General features: G+C 36.2%; 2 protein-coding genes across 3 annotated transcripts; one reads left to right on the forward strand and one right to left on the reverse strand.

The window, feature by feature from the left end:
• Window positions 1-5,525: 5,525 nt before the first annotated feature.
• On the reverse strand, window positions 5,526-7,592 carry LOC126623824 (BAG family molecular chaperone regulator 1-like). Of its 2 annotated transcripts, XM_050292811.1 has the most exons (5): window positions 7,248-7,592; window positions 6,803-7,084; window positions 6,429-6,685; window positions 6,192-6,338; window positions 5,526-6,109 (listed from the first exon to the last, which is right to left on the reverse strand). In XM_050292811.1, the coding sequence occupies exons 2-5, from the start codon at window positions 7,038-7,040 to the stop codon at window positions 5,735-5,737; spliced, it is 1,017 nt and encodes a 338-aa protein (XP_050148768.1). In that variant the 5' UTR covers window positions 7,041-7,084; window positions 7,248-7,592; the 3' UTR covers window positions 5,526-5,734. The 2 variants fall into 2 exon arrangements, with proteins under 2 accessions (XP_050148768.1, XP_050148760.1); XM_050292803.1 differs by having other exon boundaries at window positions 6,803-7,592.
• An 11,886-nt stretch (window positions 7,593-19,478) lies between these two features.
• LOC126615165 (dihydrodipicolinate reductase-like protein CRR1, chloroplastic) lies at window positions 19,479-21,572 on the forward strand. Its single transcript, XM_050282927.1, has 7 exons — window positions 19,479-19,595; window positions 19,817-19,939; window positions 20,425-20,520; window positions 20,562-20,768; window positions 20,967-21,059; window positions 21,150-21,308; window positions 21,413-21,572. Exons 1-7 carry the CDS (start codon window positions 19,479-19,481, stop codon window positions 21,443-21,445), a joined length of 828 nt encoding a protein of 275 aa, XP_050138884.1. The 3' UTR covers window positions 21,446-21,572.
• The last annotated feature ends 2,162 nt before the right edge of the window (window positions 21,573-23,734 follow it).

A 23,734-nucleotide genomic window follows, 5' to 3' on the forward strand; every position in this document is an offset into this window, starting at 1 on the left:
GCACCCAAAAAGAAGACACCAAAAAGATAAGGCAAGGAATAATATAATTAATTAGGGTTAATTTAGTGCTTAGTAACGGGGAAGCTGGCAACAACGGAGGTCGTGGCACCCTCCATGGAGACAACTGATGAACACCGTACGGAAAGAGCGCGTAGGCTCAGCACACGAAGCAACCCGATCCCGAGGCTCCGAGATCCAGGCTGAGGCTCGGTCGCTATTCATGTAATCCCAGGCAAATTCATTGGAGTTGGAGCTAGGGCTTCTGCCTATGTTAGACTTACCCTAAAAGTAAATTATAAGAAGTTCCGTTTTGATCTCTATATTTTAAATGTTGGATTTGTAGATAAAAAATAAAAATGTAGATTACAATTTAACAGATATTGAGATGAGAAAATCTACTTTAAGGATAACAGTCTTATCTTCATTGTATTTTATCACAACAACTAAGGACTTGTATAGAAAATATTTTTAAATGATTAAAAGCGTTTTGAAAAAATTATTTTTGGGTTCTAAATGCATTTAAAATGTTTTTCTATGATTAACTTGTATTTTTATTACGTATTGGTTTCAAAAACATTTTTTTCAAAAACGCTTTCAATCATTTAAAAACATTTTCCAAATAAGCTATAAATATAAATTGCGAAAAAAAATAATAAAAGAATGAGTTAAATCACGACAATTAAAACTACACAACCAAAATGGAACTTTGCCCAAACTACAAGAACCATACTCTGGCTTAATCAATATGTCACTGTCAAATAATCATTACGAGAAATGTAGTATACTATCTTATGAGCAAGCTAAATACTAAACCCTAATTTAGTTTGCTTCATTATTTTAAAGAAAGCAAGTATGTTTGAACTTTGAACCAATTTAATTGTCAGGAAGTTGTACAAAAGAGAGGGAGAATCTGGATTTGCATGGAGATTTGGGGACATACAAGTACAATTGTCAATATATGTTTGCATTCAGTGGGATAAGTTGATTCACTTTCCGTTAAATTTTACTGGATCAACTGCGCATGCATATATGCATATATTATGTAGGTTCTATTGGGAAATGATTTTCATTACATCAAAGGATAAGTTACAAGAGTATTTATATGGAAACTGAGGCGGTGGAGGTTCAGATCCGTCAACAATACCGGTAAGTTTGTAGCGACGAAAGATCGGCTCGAAGAGAGATCGCCACACAAGATAGTTATGGCGCTTGAGCTTAGTCTGAATCATGCTGCCGATATTGTGTATCGTAATCGAGTTGATCGAGGCCTGAATTGAAGAATTAGGGTTTGTGGGCAGCGGAACAGAAGGATGAGGATTTGGAGAAGAAGAAGGAGGATCAGCAAGCACAGGAGGAGAAGGATGGTGCGCGATCACTGGGGAAGAAGAAGTCGAAGAATTGGCCGCCATAGATTGTTGATTGCAGAGAGAAAATGACAGGAATGAGACCTGTTTGGTGACTAAGAAAATGAGAGGAAGCGTACAAAGGATCTTAGTCGGTAGACTTTAGGCGAGTGATACCATATTGGGAAATGATTTTCATTACATCAAAGGATAAGTTACAAGAGTATTTATATGGAAGCTAAATACAACAGACTAACAGAGTAAAGGAAAGTTACAAGTGTGGTAATTTTCCTAACTAACTTTTAACTGTTTGTTATTACTATTATGTTGAGTTACTTGAGTAACTTTCTCTTCAGGTTCAACGTCATTGTTGCCGGCTACTGACAAAACCACCATCTTAAACGGAATGGAGAGATAATGTATGGATCTATCAAATTCTACCACGATCAGATTAATTTAATTTAAGCATTTGCAAATTAAACTACAATTAGCTTGGCTTGCAATGTGCACGAGGTTGATTTTGAAATGTTTAAAAAAAGTATAATTTGACTGTGAATTAAAGCCATAGCTTCATGCGCGCTTAAAGTCCAAAAATGGACACCCACCAACTAAAATATCCTCTCTCTCTCTCACAAACCATGGGTTTAGTACATTTTCACCGTTTTATGTTTGTCCTGTCAAACGCTAATCAAGATTTGGCCAACGTTAATTAACAAAAGAATTAAGGCTTACCTACTACAGAAATATTGGAGTTTACCTGCCCCAAAAGCAATCAATAGTTAAAACTAAAAATATAGCACTCTTCAACGAAGAATTAGACCTGCATGTATTATGTGCCGGCTAGGACTTTTTAACTTCATGAAAAAAGTTTGTGAGCAATGCAGTCACTGCATACGTTTTGCATGTAAAATGAAGCTCGCCTTCTAATTATTATTAATTATTCAAAGACCCTAAATCCGGCCGGAATAACAACAGTTCCCATGGTTCATTAATTGTATTTGGGGAGACTTTTATTTTTTATTTTTTTTATATACAACGATATATTTATATTAAGCAGGCGGGGAAATAAATTGGTTGCGAACTCGCCACTCACATAATTCAAGTATAAGACCTCTTATTTACAAGTAAAGATGAATACCACTAGACTATAGTACTAAACGAAAAGTAGAGTTGTTTGGTTAAAAAGAAAATCATTTGAGGATTGGTCGATGGAAGTATATTCTTTCCCGAACTATGTTACATTTCTTTTTTTCCTAAAAAAGAGAGCATTATATGCGAAGAAATATGTTATGGCCATGAAAGGACTTCACAAGGGATGGGTTATTTTTAAGGAACTTTAACGAAAAGCTCCCGGTATTGTTCACTTTAACAAAAAATCATATTTTTACACTAAAAAGTCAATCCTGGTACTATTCACCTTATCATTTTATTTTGTCTTTATCATTAAAACTCAGAGTTTCCAAGTTTTTTCATTAGTTTTCCTTTATTTTTATCCTTTCTTCATGTTGATGCGAGAGTTGGGCTTATTTACCTGAATAGATATGGAAAACCCTTAACAATTGAAGTAACACATTGGCACCTTGGGAATTGCTTCTGAAGGAGTTGAAAGTTCTGGTAAATGAAAAACTCTTTTGATTATATGTAGGCCAAAATAACTCCAAAAATCACTTTTAACTGGGTTGTTTTTTTTCAAGAAGCACTTGGACCTGTTTGGGTAAAGTTTTGCTAAAAGTGTTTATAAAATAGACATGCTAGAATGTGGAAATGTTACTTAAAAAGCATCTGATAGACGCTTTTCCAGAAAACGTTTCTAATAAGTCAGAAATATTTTTAAGTTTTGTTGTCAAACTTAGATAGAAGCGCTTTTATCTGCCAAAAGATGATTTTTATCCAAGCAATTACACATGTCAGCATATTCCTAGTAAACATGCTTATAAACATAGTACTTTTTATGAAAACAATCTCAAACGAGCTCTGTTGGACTATGTCGGAATTTTACAATTAAGGCCCAAGTGTCCAAGACACTTTTGCAGATCATCTGAACTATATGCTTAATAAAACTGGGCCTAAATGATACAGACTTCTTTTCTGACTTCTGTCTCTAGTTGGCAGATTGACACGAAACATCATTACCTGACTGAGCCCAAACACACACAACCGGAGTCCAAGCACTTATGGGAACCCAAATTTTGAGAGAATTTGAATTCTGAAATATGTCAGTTACTCTATCCTCCGCAGAAAATGATAGAACCCCATGCCTATGCCTTACACGTTTTACATTCATTCAACCTCCTCCCTCCCATACGATCCGAAACGCTCTCCCCCTCCCCCTCCGTTGCATACGAGGCCAACCAAATCAACTGAGAAATCTCAATGCCGTTTTTTCACTACTCCATCTGTGCCTTCAAAATTCAGGTAAAGTGATAAAGCTTACTTCCCATCTTACAGAGAACAGAATTGTTCTTAGCTTGATGTCAACTATTCTGGTAAAGCCTGAGCGTTGAATACATGCATGTTCTTTTGTTCCTTCATTTGGATAATTTTTATACAAGTTGCTTCTAGAATTTATACGAAATGACTGAAGCATGTGCCCTTTTATCAACTTGGCGAAGTGATTCTTCTCGTTGTGGTCAAAGCGAAGTGATTCTTCTCGTTGTTGTTAAAAAGTGATCCTTCAAACTCGGGTGAAGGAGGCATGCACACTGCTCTAGCCAAGTTAACCAATTCATCTAACCGCATTTTGTTTACAGTGTAGAGTTTATTATTGTTCTACTTGGACAATTGTATATCGGAGTTCTCTTGCAACGTTTATGTTATTTTAATTGGATGAAATACTGCACCCTTTTCTACTTTTGTACGAACTAAAGTGAATCAACAGGGGATGACCCCAAAAGCAAAACAATGAGAATCCACTGCAAAGTGATTGATACGATGTATTGAATTTATTTTTCGAACTCGCAACATTCACAAATTCTTGGCTTCCATTTTAGTTGCAGGAGAGGTTCCGGTGTAAAGTGGAGCTTCTGCATTAGCTTGGTTTGCAAGCTGTCCAAAACCAAGCACAGAAAACACAGGTTGACATGTATGTATTTTTTTTCTATATCGAACCATATTGTAATCTAATCAAAATTATAACGCAAGGAGATTCGCACTTCGCTATTAGGAGACCTCAATTGGTCTATTTTTTCCCCTTATTGTGATAACTTAATTGCATTACAAAGGAGACTAAATTGAACGAATCAAATTTTTAAAGGCCCGAATCACTTGATCATTGGGCTTTGAAGAGAGAGATCTGGAGAGGAACTCTTTCCTAAATTGAAATCGAAATTGATTTATTTATCTGACTTTGCCCAGCCTATATGTAGTAGATACCGTAGCCTCCAAGTTTAATTGAATTTGGGGGTAAAAAAACATGAATTCTATTGGGAAAGGTGAAGTGTGTTAAATAATCATAACAAAGGGGACATCTTCTCTTAATTATTATAGTTATTTACTGAAATCATGACATCTCTTCCCTTTTTTTGTTTTTTTGAACAAACGATAATATTTATACTAAGAGGAAGGAGTGACCTTAACCTCACAATGGACTAGCAATAATATGATTCAAATTCGTTTTTAGTGAGAATCGAACTTAAGACCTCTTGCTTATAATAAGTGAAGAGGAATACCACTAGATCGTAATAATAAGTGGCAGTTCTTCCGATTTTATTGAGACTTAATTTTCATTGGATGGGTTGGTTGGTTAGTTCTCATCATATATAGATAGATAGCCTTCATCAATACCTTAACCTTTCTCTTTGTCAGTTTGTAGCCCCTGCAGGAAGTAGGGTATGATTCATCATCAACTACCACATTTTCATATAGAAAATGAAACCCCCCCTCAAATTTATGATTGAGCTGCTTTACCCTGTCAGGGAAAATAACTTCCCTTCAACCCTCAAACCAATCACATGGCAGTGCATGATAGATTTAAGATATTGTCGCGGAGGCATCAGAAGTGTAGGTTAGTTTCTCTGCTACTGGGGGGATGGGGAGGGAGAGTGAAGTTTTGAGGGACAAATTTAAATCATTGGATTTAAGAGAGAGAGATGTAGATCTGAAAGTTTGGACACTAAATTCCTCTGGTAACAAATATACAGATAGCCAACTTTATAGGGTATAAGAAAAACCAGAACCACAGAATTCGAGAGAGAACATATTGATAATAAATCCCTATCGTAATAAGCCCCATTTATTTCTGATGACCTAAATGGCAGATTGAAAGGGGTTGAAAATATTTTCTAAGTACAGAAAAGAATGTAGAAGATATAGCAAACCCATCGGAGACGACAATATCAAAACACATCCACACACACAAACAATACATTGTATATGACATTGTATATGGCGGCTTACTCGAACGATTCCCAGTTAAACTTAGGGTACGGAGATTGATTGGCGGCCTTGGATGTTGAAGAGGTTGGGATCAATGCCGGGGCAGAATCGAATGTCTCCCACTGTGTGGTCACAACTACCGGCCCTGATGCCGAATGCCTTGATGGTTGTTCTTGCTGTTGCACTTGCTGATTATGTGTAGGTGGATAGTCAACCGAATTCCTCGGTTGATGCTCTTGAATTGGTGCCAGTCTATGTCCATTCCCATTGGAATGACCATCTGAATGCCTCTGCTGAACCTGCTTTGGAATCTGACTTCCATTGCTGCTAGGCGAGGAGTTCTTAGCTTTCAATACATCTAGAGTTTCGACATACTTCTGCACGCGTTTCACCTTCAAAACAAATTATGATCACATCTTAAAGTTGTACATGAAGATGTCAAGCAAAATTCAGGACCACAGTAATCAAATGTACCTGCATCTTCCTCTGCAGTTTCACATCTCCGTCGCCCATGATTCCATCTAATTTAAGCAACTGGTTCATCAACTGCTCAATTAAAACAAGCACATCTTGCTCTGCAACTTTTTTACCTTTCGTGATTATTGACTCAAGAGCCGACACCTACAATTCGGAAAACCAAATTTCAATTTCCAAAACACAAATTTTATATATATCATGAACAAATCTTTGCATACACTTCTTTGACAATACCTGGCCAGCAAGCCTGTCTACTTCCAAGCTGATTTCAGAAATCGATTTCGAAGCCTTCTCCATCTTTGCATTGCGTCGCATCTCAAGATATCGCTTTTCTTGGCTAATAGGGTCCTCAACTAACACCATTTTCGACCGGTCCTTCACCCCGGACATGTCAAGAAACGCCTTCGAGTCCCTCTCCTTGTCTTTGAATATCAATTTCTGATCTTCATGGTGCAAACCTGTCGGTCCAACCAACATTTTCTTCAAATCCCCTGCACAACAAAAGTTACACAATTTTACACACCACAAGTTATTAACAAGCATTAAAACATAAATTTCTCAATTCCAATTCAAAAATGTAAAGTTACAAAATTGAGAATAAAATTTACCAAAAGAAGACTGAGCACTGATGCTCATTTCATGGTAAATGGACCCATATTTGACCCGAACTCTAATTGTCGGTGGAGGCGCCGAGTTCCGATCAGAGTCCGGATTTCGCTTCTGAACCAGCATTCCTCCCGGTCTGAGCTCCCACTCTCCCTGCCCCGACTCAGCTCCTCCGCCGCCCGAACTTCCATTCAACTCGGCCAGTGACACCCCTGTAGTCTTCGTCTTCATCCTCATCATTTTTACTCTCTAGTTTTCCACGAGAGATCTCTCAGATTTTTTATCTGCTTCAAAAATTAGAAACAACCCAATTGAGAGAAAGGCTTGTAGAAGAAAACCCTGGTTTCAGAATTCTCACGCTCTGACCCCAGCAGCATCACACCAACCGCTGAAAAGCCGCAGCTTTAATGGTGTCTTGAGAAAGAAATAAACGAACAACTCATTCACCTCTAAAGTTCAAGCCTTGTGCTTGAAGAAAAGTATGGAAAGATTCACCGAACCGGGTCCGACCCAGGAAACACAACACCCACAAGGACTCAGATCTTCAGCCAAAAATGCAGCCTAAGTCAAACAGAGCAGAGAATTTTCCCGAGAAAACAAAACCAACCCAGTAAGCTGAAACCCGAGATTATCCCAAAGTGGCTGCCGAAAAAATCAATGCAAAATCAGAATCTGATAGTTTTGTTTCTCTTCTGGTTCTTGAGAACTCGAGGAGGAAGAGGGAGAGGAAGAAAAATAAAAAAATAAAAAGAGTATAAGAAACAAGTGGCCAGCCAGCTAGCTAACTGAGCTGTTGGAACCACATTTTTATATATGAATGAATGATTAAATTATAGCTATAATTATGCGAAAATAATTATATACTTAATTATTTTATGAAAATCATTGTAAGAAAATAAAATACAGAAAAAGAAAATGAAAAAAGCCCCCAAGGTTCGCTTTAAAAAACGCGGAAAAGAAAATTTTTGGGATCATACAGCGAACTGGGTAGGAAGAAATTTTTAGTTATAACAAGAATATAACTGGTACATCACGTATTTTAATATAAGTTGTAGAAAATTTTATTTTTTAAGTTATTAACTTTTTAACATATATATCCCACCATTTATATAGTAACACGTGATGTACATATCTCGTGTACCGATCATATTGAAAAATCTCTGGGGTCTTGTACTTGCAGGCTTAAAAAAATTAGCCGTACTTTGTTTGCTCTTTTGACACGTGCCTGATTCAGGGTACTTTATCATTTGTCTTGCTAATTAGGGAGGGTTTTTAAGTCCAACACGTGGGAGATTAACGTGGAGGATCGATTCTAAACTTTGGGGTTAAACCGTGGGTGGGCGGTAAGTCGTCACAAACGTGTCTCAGCTTTTACTATCTATATTTTTGGCTGTGCAATAGTAAAAATATGCTTTCCAAGATTCGTTGTTTTAGCTATTATTTTATAACAAACGATATTATCTACATTAAGGAGAATTAATAGTCTTAATCTTATAATCGGCTAAACAATAATGTGGTTCAAACTCGTCTTTGGCGAAAATCGAATCTAAGATCTCTCACCTACAAGTGAAGATGAATACCACTTGACAGTAGTACTAAATGGCTGCTTTAGCTATTATTTACTTTATTTCATATTATCAAGTAAATTTGGGTTAAATAAGCGTTTTTCATAGCTTTATTTTTTAGAGCCATTAAATTCATATCATAGCAGCGTTGCGTGACCAATTCGTGAATTTTTCCACCGTCAGACTGGTCATGGAGTACTCGAAAGCTTTGCTCCAAAGGATCACTGAAGTTTCTGTTATCAAGTACATTTTGGGTTAATTTTGATTTCATGACTTTATTTTCGAGAACATTAACTTCAAATCACAGCAGCGTTGCAGGACCAATTTGTGAATCTTTCCACCAGACTAGTTGTGGAGGACTCCAAAGCTTTGCTTTGAAGGATCACTGAGATATTTGTTTCTAAGGAAAACTAATAAAAATGGTTTGAAAACTTTGAGTTTTAACGATAATGACAAAATAAAGGGTAAAGTGAATAGTACCAAGATTGATTTTTTAGTGTAAAAATGTGGTTTTTCGTCAAAGTAAACAGTACCGCGAACTTTTCGTTAAAACTCTCTTGTTTCTAACACTTGCCCCCAGCTAATGAAGCAGCCTATTTGTACTTGGCCTAAGCTTCCTCTTACTATTGTTAATTTGTTAATGATTTGTTGCTGGAGGAGATGTTGTGACCTCTTTTGGAGGTCCTTCCAATCGTTGTACTCGTTTATTATCTGGTTTCAATGATTATTATCGCTTTTTCGCGCTTGCTTGTTTTTTTATTGATTATATAAAACCATATATACATTTTTATTAATACTATATGCATGACTAATCACATAAAGGGACAACACATATACAACTCTTATGGATAACAAAGTTGAAGATGCCAAAACAAAGAAAAGGTTCTTTGCAATCCCATCATAGTTTTGGGCATTTCTTTTTACCACTTTTTATTTTGTGGCCAATAAAACACCTAATTGCACATAACTTTATAAGAAAATAGACAAAGAATAATCCCCATAAAATAATAAACGAGACCAAGTCAAACTCTTTTTCTAAAATTGTCTTCTAGAAATTGGATATTAAATATAATTTAAAAGTAACAAACAAAAAATTAGTAAAACCTAGAAAAACAAATATGAACATGAACTGTTTACGTCACAGGATAAACTATTACCACCGACACTCCCATACGTGCAGCCAACACAAGGGAGCTTCCACACACGTGGCGAACTGTAAGCCATACAAAGAGTCGCCGCCAAGTATGAACCGTGCGATTTGTTAAAGTTGGTAGTCTATGCGTTGCGTAGCTCGATGGGGACTGTGCAACCTATGAACATACGACATATTAAACCGGCCTCCCTCTAATAATTCTGATTAGTAATGTTAAGTAGATTAATATTTTAAATTATATTTGTAAATTATATGATTTATCAACAATAATAATTAAACACGTTAATAATAATAATTAAACACATTAATTAACATTTAGGTAATAATTTAATAATTAATAACCATGTTAGATGATTATCAAAATATGTTTTAAATAGATAGAGAAATGCAATAGGGATTTTCTTTGAAGTGAAACCTTCCTTATACTCTATGCCACCTTATATGTTTTGCACAATATTTCATAACGTTGGCATAGAAATTGACTTAAACTATGAGATGACAGACTCTATGGAGAGTCTCATTCTAAAAGAGTCTCTCATCACTTCCCATAAATAGTTTCTTTAGCATTACCTAATTACGATGCTCTTAAACTTTTTCTCATTAACTAATATGTCTGCCCCTAATTTGAAATAATTAATAATTTGTTTTTTTTTGTCAAAAATAATTAATAATTAGTTAGGTTATTTGCAATTTCCTTTTTCTATATATATATATATATATATATATATATATATTTGGTTTTGGAAGTAGCTTCCAATAGGGAGTAATTTTATTTTTTAGTTAACTATCAACAATTCTATTTTAATCCATAGGTCTTGTCTTCGATTGGGGACAGGATACCGACCATTCGATGTGTACAGAATTTGGGTCATCGGGGACTGCCTTTGCATTGCATCGCAGTGGTTTTACATAATTCTGTGGGACTGATGTCAAATTGCGAGGCACGTGACATCCAGACAGACACACACTTCTTGTTTTTGTTGTTGTTCTCGTTGCTTGTGTTTGTTTTAAAACAAGGATGAATTATATTTTTAACGTGCATGGCTTCGTTGGAAAAAAGATTTTGTGTCCACTGATTTGAGAAAGTATACATAAGAAGAATATAATTGCTTGAGATTTGAAAAAAAAAAGGTTTGTTTAATTAGTTATACAAGAAACATGTTTACACTCAACTCGTATTTATAACAATTGTTTTATTATTGATGCAATATATCTTAAAATATAAACACGTAAATTATTAATACCAAGTAACCACACTGGTCACATTGGAGCATTTCTTTATTGAAATCAATTGAAGTTTCATTTGTTGCTATTGCTATAAAAGAAAAATGTATATAACATGTAATACTGTTTTATATTGATTTATTTTAACAAACAATATCTTTAGTGGGTTAAACTTTTAAATGTTAAGGAAGAGGAGGATCGGTGAAGATTTAATGTCACCGAAATACATACGTATTATTATTTTTCGTCAATACAATAAAGCGTTATCTAATAATTTTATGTTGTTTAAGAATAAAAGTAAGGTGAGAATTTGTTTTCAAGGTGTTCTTTACTTTTTTTTCTTCTTTTGTGCCCGATGGTGATTTTCGAATTGAGGGGAATATTTTAATTAAGATTACAATTTTTTTTCTTCATTTTTACGTTGGAGTTTGAATGACTCTTTAGCTATTAATTATACTATCTTATGGTGTTTAAATAAAATATTTAATTTTAGAAAGAAAAAAAAATCTGAATGAACATAATCATTTATATCTGGAGTTGTTAATACTTTGCTACCTCATAAATTTATGAAGTAGATTATTTTGAGATAAAGAGGGTTATATTGACAATTAACTTTTTGGTCAGAAGGGTTATATTAACAATTGACCAAATAGACAATTAGTAAGGAACAAAAACATACCCCAAATTGTGATAAAGTAAAAAAAAAAGTTAAAAAGTATAGACCACGCAGTTACATGCGTAACCAGCAGCCAATTCCACACAAGAGCATGACGTACTAGACACAGTCATATGTAGTAGGGCTGATATTTGGTCTGCTAGCTACAAGCTAACCCTAGAATAATTTGTTATAGAGAAATGATAAGGAAACTTACTCAAAGTGAGATTATTTTTATAAATTTTCTATTAGGAAAACTAATTAAAAGAGTTTGAAAACTTTGAGTTTTAACGATAATGACAAAATAAAAGATAAAATGAATAGTACCAATATTGATTTTTTAGTGTAAAAATATGGATTTTCGTTAAAGTGAATAATACCGTGAGCTTTTCATTAAAGTTTTATTTTCTATCACTTATAGTTTAATGTTAATTTTATGCGAACTATTTGTTACCTCATATTTCAAGCACAATATTCATAGAGAATCCTCTTAACATTTTTCTTCGATAAATGGGGAGGACTCATTTGGTGAGGAAATAGTTGGTCAGCATGTAAAAGACGCATGAACCGACGATAAATTACTTGTTACCTAGATTTATTATTTATACAATTAATTACTTTAATATTCTACTTAATTACGAAGTCAAATCTACAACCAATGAGTTATAGCTTTGGATCTCGATGACTTTTTGCATCATATAAAGTAGCTATATATATTTCGACCCTTATAAACTGGGAGGCTTAGATGACATGGCAAAGTAATCATTGACTGTTCATACTTGTACTTACCGGAGTTAGCAGAATCATGGGGAAGCTTTTAGGTCCCGCATGAAACCCTAGGTTGGTGGTGTTCCAAATTAGATGGAGGCACGTGGAAAGCGCATGTCTAAAGTCTAAACTCTCATCATTTTTGCTAATTGGAATGATTTGGGTTTTCATAAAACCATACTAATACGAAAAGTTGAAGTAATTCTTACGATTTACGTATTTGTCCATTTTCTTAAACCCTACTACCAGAAAAGGGTCCATTTTTATAATATAAAACATGGTTTTTGTATAAATTAAGAGCATCTGAACCCTAATTGTGTTAAATATAAAGAGATACGATTTTAGGAAATAAAAGGATGGTGGAAGGTATCTTTATTGGTTGGTTAGGGTTTAATTTGAAAACGAAAATCCAACAACTGAGAAATAAAAAAATTGGATGCCAGGTTTGTTTCTATATTGACTGCTCGAAACGGAGTCGTTTCAAAATTTCAATTCAATGAGGAAAATTCTTTGTTTTTGGTTGCGGAAAATGGCATTGCGTTGGAAAATGATGGGGCACTGGATTTGCACGTCACTCGCAAGCAAGCAAGCAAAAAGTCTGGCAATGGCATCCCCTAAAATGCTTGCTACAGAAGGCAATCTCTCCTTCTCATGCGTGGCACCTTATACACGCAAAATGGGTTGCAAAGTCTGGCTGATTTTCTTTGCAATATTTGCCTGATTATGACGTTGTGAAAGTTAAGTTTTGTGGTAAGCTATCAAATTCTGACACCTCAAAACTCAAGATTACATTTTTATTTTTTGTAACTTTTTTGTGTTTTTTTTTTTAATTTGACGATATATTTACATTGAGAAGTTTGAGATTTGGGTCAAGTCACATAATGGGTTAGTCATAATATTTGGTATCAACTCGCTATCCACAAAATTGAACTTAATAACTCTCACTTATAACTTATAAGTGAAAATAAATACCACTAAACTGTAATTTTACGAGACATTTTTTGGTGTCTTGATATAAAAAAACCGTAAAGATGGAGATAATCATGTTGGTATAATGTCATGTTTTTGGAAGGGACATCATCATTGAAGAATGAAAAGTGTAATTGGGCTATGGCCTTGTGTCCCTTATTAGACCTCTTTTGGGATAATTAATCATTTGATTCTTTGTTTAATTGGGTAGAATATTAAGTTAATTATGCTGGATCTTTGATCCACACGACCCAATTCAATTCAACGTGTTAATTCCTTGTTCAAAAGTTAAAACATTAAAATATAAAAAGTGAAAATAAAGAAAGAATTACTAGTCAATAATCTTATTGTCTTCTTTTTAATCGTTCTGAACTGTTGATTCCAGATGTATCTTAGGTAAATACCAAATAAACCTATTATCTTTTCTTTAATCAATTACAGTTGGTCACAAGAATTTCTAGCAATAGATAGAACTTAGTCCTACGCTACTAAATTAATTAGGAAGTCTAGGTTAATATTTTTAAGGAAACAAACATGCAAAGCAAGGGTAAGCTTTTTTACAACCATCATACTGTCATAGTGTTATTAATTTACCAATGTTATAACACACATATCTAATTATTAAGTTCATAAAGCATCAACATTATTTTTTGTTTATAGTATAATACGTAAATTAATAAGTGAAAGCTTAATGCTTAATTATTTTATTCAAATTAAATCAAATCAATTCAACCTAAAAATTTATAATTTTGTTTGACAATGACGTGGTTGTATAGAGACATCTTGACCCTATGGTTGCATTATTAGTTTATTACAGATCAGCACTCAGCATCCAATATTTTCATCATAATGTAGTGGGAGCAATGGGGATACTCAGTACACATAATAATTGGTGGAAAAAATTTGACAAATATATAGCAAATGTGCAGATAAAACGGAAGCATGTGGAAACCACAAAAATAATATGTTGCTTGGTTCCCAGAGACACATGCGCAAACATGCATGACCCCAAAAATAAGGCACAAATTGAAACATGCATACCTGTCAATGTGGCAATTTTTGTCACACATTTCCCTCCAAACAAAAAACCAATCCAACTAAACAAAAACCTTCTCTTTGAGAGAGACCAAAGAAAGTGGCTGCCAAAATCCTTATCTCTTACTGTGGAAATTGCAGAACTGAGAAAATAGCCATGGCAGCACTGAGCTGCAAATTTCATCACCGTATGGTCTGCAAAAATTATAGACATGCCAAAGCGAAACCTTCCATCTGTTGCTCAATGTTTGAAATGGTACCAGGCATGGTGTTTAGGTTGATAATTTTTTGTAAAGGTTGAAACTTCAGTAGTAGTTTGAAGAAATCTGTGTCTTTTTCAAGAGAGAGAGAGTGGGGAGCAAGAGTATGTGTTTTTCATTAATTAGAACAAAAGAGATTACAAGGACTATATTCCTCACAGCTGGTCAAAAACAGATCCTACACTCTAGGGACCTAGAACTCATCTCCAGCCATTAATGGTCATCGGAGGATATCATCCATCCACCTGGAAGAAGATGAGGAAGCATAGTACAATTAAAAAGATAAGAACACCAGCTATAATCTTTCTAAAACTGGAAATGAAACTAGCCGTTGTAATTTGAATCTAACGGCCCCTTCTAAATTTAGCAAGTTCTTCATTTCTTCAAAACTTCTCAGCTTCCTTTCAATTTCAACTGCAGGTTTAGCTTCTGCAGATTAACTCCAAGGCTAGTAGGCATCTTAATTCTCAACAGCCTCTCCTAAGCTGCTTACTGGCTTCACTCCTAACTTCATCCTCAAGTAATTGAATCGATCTTTAGGCAAGGCTTTTGTAAATATATCTGCCAACTATTCTTCACTTCTGCAGTAGTTCACATCAATGGATCCTTGCTGCAATGCTTCTCGAATAAAGTGACATTTCCTGTTTATATGTCTAGTTCTCTGATGAAAGACTGGATTTTTGACCATCGATATTGCTAACATGTTGTCACAAAACAATGGTGTTGCTTCGGTTTGCATTTCACTAAAATCATCGAACACAAACCTTAACCAGATAGCTTGAGTTGTTGCCTCAGCTGCTGAGACATACTCTGCTTCTGCAGTTGACAATGCAACTGTGTTTTGCTTGACTAAGGCCCATGAAAATGTCCCACTACCAAAGCTGAATGCATACCCAGATGTGCTCCTACTGTTATCTTCACTGCCAGCCCAATCTGAGTCACAAAATCCAATCAAAACAACATCCTTGTCCCTTATAAATTCAATGCCATAGCCGAGAGTACCTTGAATGTATCTGAGAACTCTTTTAGCTATTCCCATGTGCTTCTTCTTGGAACCATGCATGAATCTTGATAGCAAACTGGCAACATACATTATATCAGGCCTGGTTGCAGTTAAATATAACATATTGCTAACAATTTTCCTAAACAAACCTTCATCAGCCAACTCATTTCCATCAACTTTCTTCAGTTTCTCACCAGTGGGTAGAGGAATTGTCACTGACTTACAATCCTCCAGGCCAAACTTTACGAGTAAAGACTTTGCATACTTGCTTTGATGAATAAAAACCCCTTTATCAGTTTGTAGAACTCTCATTCCCAAGAAATGATGTAAGAGTCCTAAATCAGTCATCTTATATTTCTGCATCATGTCTCTTTTAAACTCACTGAGCAATGTATTGCTGCTTCCAGTGTACACTATATCATCAACATATATAGAGACTATGATCAGATTTCCTTCTTCATCAGTTCTAGTATATAAGGTAGCCTCACTGGTGCTCATTTTGAAGTTGCAACTAGTGAGATAAGTGTCAATCTCACTGTACCAGGCTCTAGGAGCCTGCTTCAAACCATAGAGAGCCTTCTTTAACTTATAGACCTTGTGACTTGCATTTTCAACTTCAAAACCCTCTGGTTGCTCAGTGTAAACCTCCTCCTCAAGTACTCAATTCAAGAAGGCTGACTTAACATCTAATTGGAACAGCTTCCAACCCTTTTGTGCTGCAAGTGCAATCAAGGTTCTAATTGTATCTAACCTTGCCACTGGGGCAAATGTTTCATTATAATCAATACCAGGTTTCTAGGCATACCCTTTTGCCACAAGCCTAGCCTTGTGCTTTTGAACTGTTCCATCCAAATTCAACTTGGTTTTGAACACCCATTTGACTCCTATGACTGGTTTGTCTGCAGGCCTTTCCACCAGCTCCCAAGTTCCATTCTTTTCAATAGTTTCAATCTCAGCTTCCATTGCTTCCTTCCATGCTTTGTCTTCAATAACATCATGATAGGTTTCAAGTTCAATAATGTTCATATGACATCTTGCATAGATGTCCTCCAAGCTTCTCAGCTTTACTGGTGTATTGCTTGGTGTTGAACCTTGACTGGTACTGGCAATGTTGCTTCCAGGGACATATTCATCATCTGAGATTAATTGAGTGAGATTTAGAGAATCAATGCTGTGAGTTTCATGAGGGGATTCTTCAGTTTCAATTATCTCAGAATTTTCATTTCCAATGGTGAGAGGCATGTAGACAATTTCATCTTGCTTGCTTTCCCAATTCCAGGACTTGTTCTCATTGAATACAACACTTCTTGAGAGTATGCTCTTCTTAGTTTGAAGATTATAGATCCTGTAGCCTTTCTCACAGCTGCCATACCCCATAAAGATTCCCTTGCTTGCTTTGTCATCAAATTTCTGTCTGAGATTTGATGGAATGTGACTGTAACAGATACTTCCAAACACTCTTAGATGTTTTACACCTGGTTTTCTTCCTGTGAAAGCTTCAAATGGTGTTTTGTCTGAGACTACAGTGGTATAACACCTATTTTGCAGATACACTGCAGTGCCAACTGCTTCAGCCCAAAACTTGACAGGAATTTTCTTCTCAGACATCATTGATCTTGCCATTTCTCCAATGGTTCTATTTCTTCTCTCAGCAACCCCATTTTGCTGAGGAGAGTAGGCAATAGTCAGCTGCCTCTCCATGCCAAGATCACTGCAATACTCAAGGAATTCATGTGAGGTGTATTCTCCACCTCTGTCACTTCTTAGTTTCTTTAATTTGAATCCACTTTGAAGTTCAACAAATGCTTTGAATTTTTTGAACACATTTATCATATCTGACTTGTTTATGAGGAAATATACCCAACACATCCTTGAGTAATCATCAATTAATGTGATGAAGTATTTGTTCCCTCCAATGGACTCATTTTGCATTGGACCACATACATCCGTGTGCACCCATTCAAGTAGATTGTTTGCTCTCCAAGGTTTCTCATTCTCAAATGGTTCTCTGTGACCTTGACCATACACACAGCTTTCACATACTCCTTCTTTTTCTGAGAAATCAGGTAAACCCAACATCATTTGTGTTTGCTGCATTTTCTTCATGCTAGTAAAGTTCAAATGGCCCAATCTTCTATGCCAAATCCATGGATTTTCTTGTATTGCTGCTTTCCTTGCCACTGAGTTGACAGATTCCATGGACAATGGAAAACATCTATTTCCAGTCATTGTAACTTTAGCAACAACATTATCAAGACTACTATCATCACATATTAATGCATAGTTTCCTCCAAATAGAATGTAGTACCCATGCTCCATCATTTGCCCTATGCTCAGCAGATTTTCATCTAATCCAGGAACTAACAACACTTCATTTATGTACCTTCTCCCTTTTCGTGTCTCAACTACAAGTGTCCCTTTTCCTGTGGCTTGAACAAGGTCTCCAGTGCCCATTTTTACTTTGCAGGTCACTGACTTATCAAGGTTAATCAATAAGGACTCATGAGAGGTCATGTGGTTGCTGCATGCACTGTCCACAAACCACACAGACTTGCTTGATGCAATTGAACTTGCATGACAAGCATAGAACATGGTTGCTGTGACTGCATCTTCTTCCTTCGCACAGTTTGCAACTTGTTTACCATTGTCACAATCCTTAGTTAAGTGACCAAATCGATTGCACCTTCCACACTTGGCTTTTCCTTTATATCTGCACACACCAAAATGGTATTTCTCACAGACTTGGCACTGAGGTTTTACACCACCTTGACTCTTACTCCCTTACTTGTTCTGTGGATTGGATTTATTGTTCCAGTTTCCCGCAAAGTTGTTGTTCCAGCTTGAACCACTGGAATTGTTCCAGTTTCCATTTTGAGACCAATTCTTTCCCTTCTTATATTGACTCCATTTTGGATTTGTCTTGTACTGAGACCCTTTGAAATTTCCAGTGCTATTTCCATTTCCTCCAACTTTAAGACTGCTGAAAGCCCTCTCAGTACCTGTGTATTTATCTCTTTCATCATGCAAGTCTTCTCTTTTATCATAGACTTTCACTAAAGCTAGGACTTCCCCAACTCTAATAGTGTCTAGATCTTTGGCTTCTTCAATGATTGACACTATGGACTTATATCTCCTACTTAGACTCATCAACAGCTTTTGAACAATTCTTTTCTCTGTTACATCTTCTCCTAGAGATTTCAAGTTGTTTACTATCTCAAAGAATCGAGCCATGTAGTCATCCAGAGATTCAAAATCATTCATCCTTAGATATTCAAAATCAGCTCTAATGGCTTGTAATATCACAACTCTTACCTTTTTATCTCCTCTGAACTCTCTTCTCAGGATTTCCCAGGCACCCTTTGCAGTCTTCTCATTTCGGATTCTGGGAAAAAGTTCATCAGTGATTGCTCCTTGAATGAGACTTAGAGCCTTGGCATTCTTGATCTTTTCCTCCTCTGAGACAACTGGTCCTTCAACTAGAATGTGCTCTGACTCACTTTCTCCTTCTTCCTCAGAAACTTCCTCTCTGGGAGTTTGTTGTTCATCAAGGCCAGCTTCAACCACATCCCATAGATCGTAGGCTATGATAATGGTTTCCATTTTCACAGCCCAAAAATCGTAGTTTGAGCCATTAAATTGTGGTGTTCGTAAATCACCACCGGAGGAGCTTGATCCAGCCATCTTCTCAGGTAACACAGCTCAAATGGTTATAAAGGTACCACCTTTAAGGTTTTCTGGAAATTTTTTTTTAATGGATCTCTCTCACAATATCACACCCTTTCTTCGGAATCAGACCTAGAGCTCTGATACCATGTTTGAAATGGTACCAAGCATGGTGTTTAGGTTGATAATTTTTTATAAAGGTTGAAACTTTCAGTAGTAGTTTGAAGAAATCTGTGTTTTTTTCAAGAGAGAGAGAGAGTGGGGAGCAAGAGTCTGTGTTTTTCATTAATTAGAACAAAAGAGATTACAAGGACTATATTCCTCACAGCTGGTCAAAAACAGATCCTACACTCTAGGGACCTAGAACTCATCTCCGACCATTAATGGTCATCGGAGGATATCATCCATCCACCTGGAAGAAGATGAGGAAGCATAGTACAATTAAAAAGATAAGAACACCAGCTGTAATCTTTCTAAAACTGGAAATGAAACTAGCTGTTGTAATTTGAATCTAATGGCTCCTTCTAAATTTAGCAAGTTCTTCATTTCTTCAAAACTTCTCAGCTTCCTTTCGATTTCAACTGCAGGTTTAGCTTCTGCAGATTAACTCCAAGGCTAGTAGGCAGCTTAATTCTCAACAACATCAAGGTGTTTATATAATGTGAACTATTGAAAATTAAACTAAAATTTGTTGCTAAACGTGATCTCTGTCTTGAGATAGGTAATTATAAACGGAGCAGCGAAGGAAATTGGAAGGGCGGCTGTAACTGCAGTGACCAGAGCTAGAGGAATGGAGGTGGCTGGTTCAGTGGACTCTTATCTCGTAGGAGAAGACATTGGGAAGGTATTTTCATTCATTTCTTAATACATTTTCTTTTTCTGTTAGTATTGTCATCAACACTCATCATCTACTCATCACGAGAGTTGTTAACAGCGATCCCTATTTCATACATTGTACTTTTTCAAGTAGCATGTTAACATATGGGATAATTTGATCTTTCCTTCTAACAAATTTTAGGTGTGACATGGAAGAGCCTTTGGAAATACCAATAACGAATGATCTCACAATGGTCTTACGTTCCATTTACAGGTCACCAATTCAATAGTTGAATATTAATAAATAGATACACGTATGTGTTTATTCTGTCGATACTTCTCATTCCTCTGTGACAATTGGCAGTCTAAAGCATTAGGAGTAGTTGTTGATTCACTGAGCCTTCCAAAGTCTACGACAATGTTAAACAGGTAATGTAATTACACAAGTACTATTTATGACACATTAAAAACCCTGATTCCGTTTTCTCATTTGATTGATTATTTCTCTACTAGGCAACAGCATTTGGCATGAGAAGTGTGGTTTATGTGCCGAAAATTAAATTAGATACAGTATCAGCATTATCTGCATTATGTGACAAAGCCAGCATCGTGAGCACAGGATGAGATGTACTTCATACAATAAGTTTTAGAAGTTGTTTCTTTTTTTTGCTTTTCTCCCTCTTTTATCACAGAATGAAACCATACATTTGTCACTGATATGGAGCTGCAACTGTGTTCAGGGTTGTCTCATTGCACCGACTTTGTCCATTGGATCGATACTTCTCCAACAAGCTGCAATTTCAGCTTCCTTCCACTACAACAATGTAGAAATTGTGGAATCAAGAGCATCTGCAACGGTAAATTCGGTTACTCATTCGTAAAAATGGCAAACTCTCACTTTTTAATATGTATGAAACCATATAATTGTATGTCCTATGTAACTTGTAACACATATTTAATGTCCCCTATAGCTGTTTGCCCTTGAATATGTAACATCAGAAGCCCAGTTATCCTACACATGAAGATCATATGCTACAGTTGTATTTGAGGTACAGGATTTTCCATCATCAGATGCAACCCAAATTGCCAACAACCTGTCTAACCTTGGCCAAATCTACAACAGAGAAGATATTTCAACCGATGTTCTAGTAAGCACAAGTACAAATTGTTGTTTTTTGGTTCAAGTTTTATGCCTTGGATTGGAACTAATTACTATATTTTTATCGTATGTGCAAAAGGCAAGGGGCCAAGTTCTGGGAGATGGAGTTCGAGTGCTTAGCACAACAGTTCATTTTTCTCGTCTCGGAGAGGTTTACTCTCTGAAACATGACATCACAGATGTGCAATGTCTCATGCCAGGCCTTCTCTTAGCAATCAGAAATATTGTGCGCATAAAGGTAACCAATTAATACATTTGTATCGCATCGCATCTTTTATAATTTTCAATCATATCCTGCCTTCAACCGATAATACATCTTCTGTCTTTGTTTCTTTATTGCAGAACCTGGTGTATAACTTGCAGAAATTTTTATGAACATTCCGTCTCACTGATCTTAAACCCAACCACATAATTTCGACTTCCATGTAACTTAGAAAAGAATGAAGATTTTGTTAACTAACTTTATTGTGTTATGCTCCATTGCTCTTAGAAATTGGGTCTATCTCAAAATCTGTCTGATCCGGTCATACTCTTGCTAAGTCACTATTTTAAGAGAAGATTCTTTGACCATGGACTAGAAAAACACTATTGGATGAAAGGCCCGTTGACTCGCACTCCATTAGAAGACCTTTTGGCTATTTGACCAAGACTAGATATTTGTTGATATTTAGATATTTATTTAGTAGGTAGATAGAGGCCACATCACCACTCCATATATATGGACCACATACTTGACCTTCCTTGAGAAGGCTTGGCTGCCTACAAAAGGAAGGCATGAGCACCATTGTAGGATCTTCCATGGCAGCCCTACCGACATTATCACAGAGACAACAAAGCCTTATTACCCCAACCAAAATTGCAATCTACAAACCTTCCACCCTGTTTTTGGCAAACATGGACTTCGTGCTTTTGGAGACTGGACCCGTGCATTTCTTGTTGTTGCATAGCTTGTATGATTTCTTTTGCCTGTTATTGTAGTGCTGCTCCAAAGCTGCCCAATGCCTAAAGTACATGCCAGTGCATATGTTGCAGTTGATCTTCTTACCCGAACCAATGTGTTTGTCATCTTTGTGAGCCACCAAAAACAGTTGAGTTGGATGAAGTGAGCCATACAATTCACAAGCAAATTCCTCAGCAGCCTTTTCCATTTTCTTTTCGCAAGTTGCAGCCCTTTCCATTTTCTTTTGGCAAGTTCTTAGATGAAAGAAGATTAATTTGAGGAAAGCCTTATCAAAGACGGTAGAAATAGTAAATACCCCAACCAACATTTACATGGTTCATTGGTTGAAGAGGTATACGACAACCATCAGGTTTTGTGGATTGTCAAAAGGGTCATCTCTGACACTTTGGAGACCTATGCGAATTTCATAAAAAGACCCTCCTAATTATTTAAAAATATAATTTCTTAGACAATATAGTCATACAAAGTTCAACTATCAATATTGAAACTTAATTGAAATCAGCATCTCACTCTTACTAATTGAATAATCTCCAATTACCATGAAATCATGATTTAGGTTCATCTATGAAAAAATGGAGCACAACTGAAAGAGAGATATGAAAATACGTTTGTGGTGGAATAAAGTAATAATCACAAATTAGTTTTTTGTTGCTTAAGAAAAGTAGAAGAAAGTAATACACAAGTTTTTTATTGTTATAGAAAAGTAGAAAATTAATATATTAAGTATAAGCTCCACTTAATCAATTGTAAAATCATATGATGATATTTTTTCTTTTAAGTTAAATTTTTTTATTATAAATTAATACTCATATGTAATATATAGGAGAATAAAAAAGTTTTGGGGCCTCTAAAAAATTCAGGACCATGTGCCACTGCACCCTTTGCACACCCCCAACGCTTCCTCTGATTCTCAATATCCTTCACATGTCTGTAAGTTACGCCATTCTCTTTATGGCCTTAAGCATGCTCCAAGAACTTGGATTTAGTCGACACCGCAGTTTGCATGAGGGTGACCCTCTCTCGGATGCTGTGAATTTCAAAGTGTTGTGGGTGCTCTCAAGTATCTACTCCTTACCAGACCTAAAATTGCATTCGTGGTGAATCAAGTATGTCAGTACATGCATTTTGAATTTCAAAGTGTTGTTGGTGCTCTCCAATATCTACTCTTTACCAAACTTAACATTGCATTCGCAGTGAACCAAGTATGTCAGTACATGCATTCGCAGTGAACCAAGTATGTCAGTACATACATTCGCAATGAATCAAGTATGTCAGCAGTGTTCTAAAAATCGGCCTAGGCGCTGGGCGTGGTGATGCCGGTGCGATTAGGTCCGAATCGTTAAGAAAAATATGGGAGCTGTTAGGCCCCCGCCTAGGCGCTCTTAGGCGGGCTAGGTGGGCTAGGCGGTCTAGGCGGGTTACACGGTCTAGGCGGTTGTCTAGGCGGCGGTCTGGGCGAAGTGAAATGATTTTCTGGGAAGAAATTCCAAACAGACTTAGAATCACTAAAATTTTCTCCCGCTTCGACTCCCTCTCTCTGTGCACCACGACTTTCTTAGCTGTCGCGATTCCCTCTCTTTGAAATTCGTCCAAGAAGAAGCTCTTACAGCTCAAAACAGAAGAAGAGAAAAAAAATGGAGAATTTACAAAGGGAAAACAGAAAGAAAAACAAGAAGAAGAGTAAACAGAAAGAAGGCGAAGAT

Source organism: Malus sylvestris, chromosome 1 (assembly GCF_916048215.2).
Source record: "Malus sylvestris chromosome 1, drMalSylv7.2, whole genome shotgun sequence".
Lineage (NCBI taxonomy): Eukaryota > Viridiplantae > Streptophyta > Magnoliopsida > Rosales > Rosaceae > Malus > Malus sylvestris.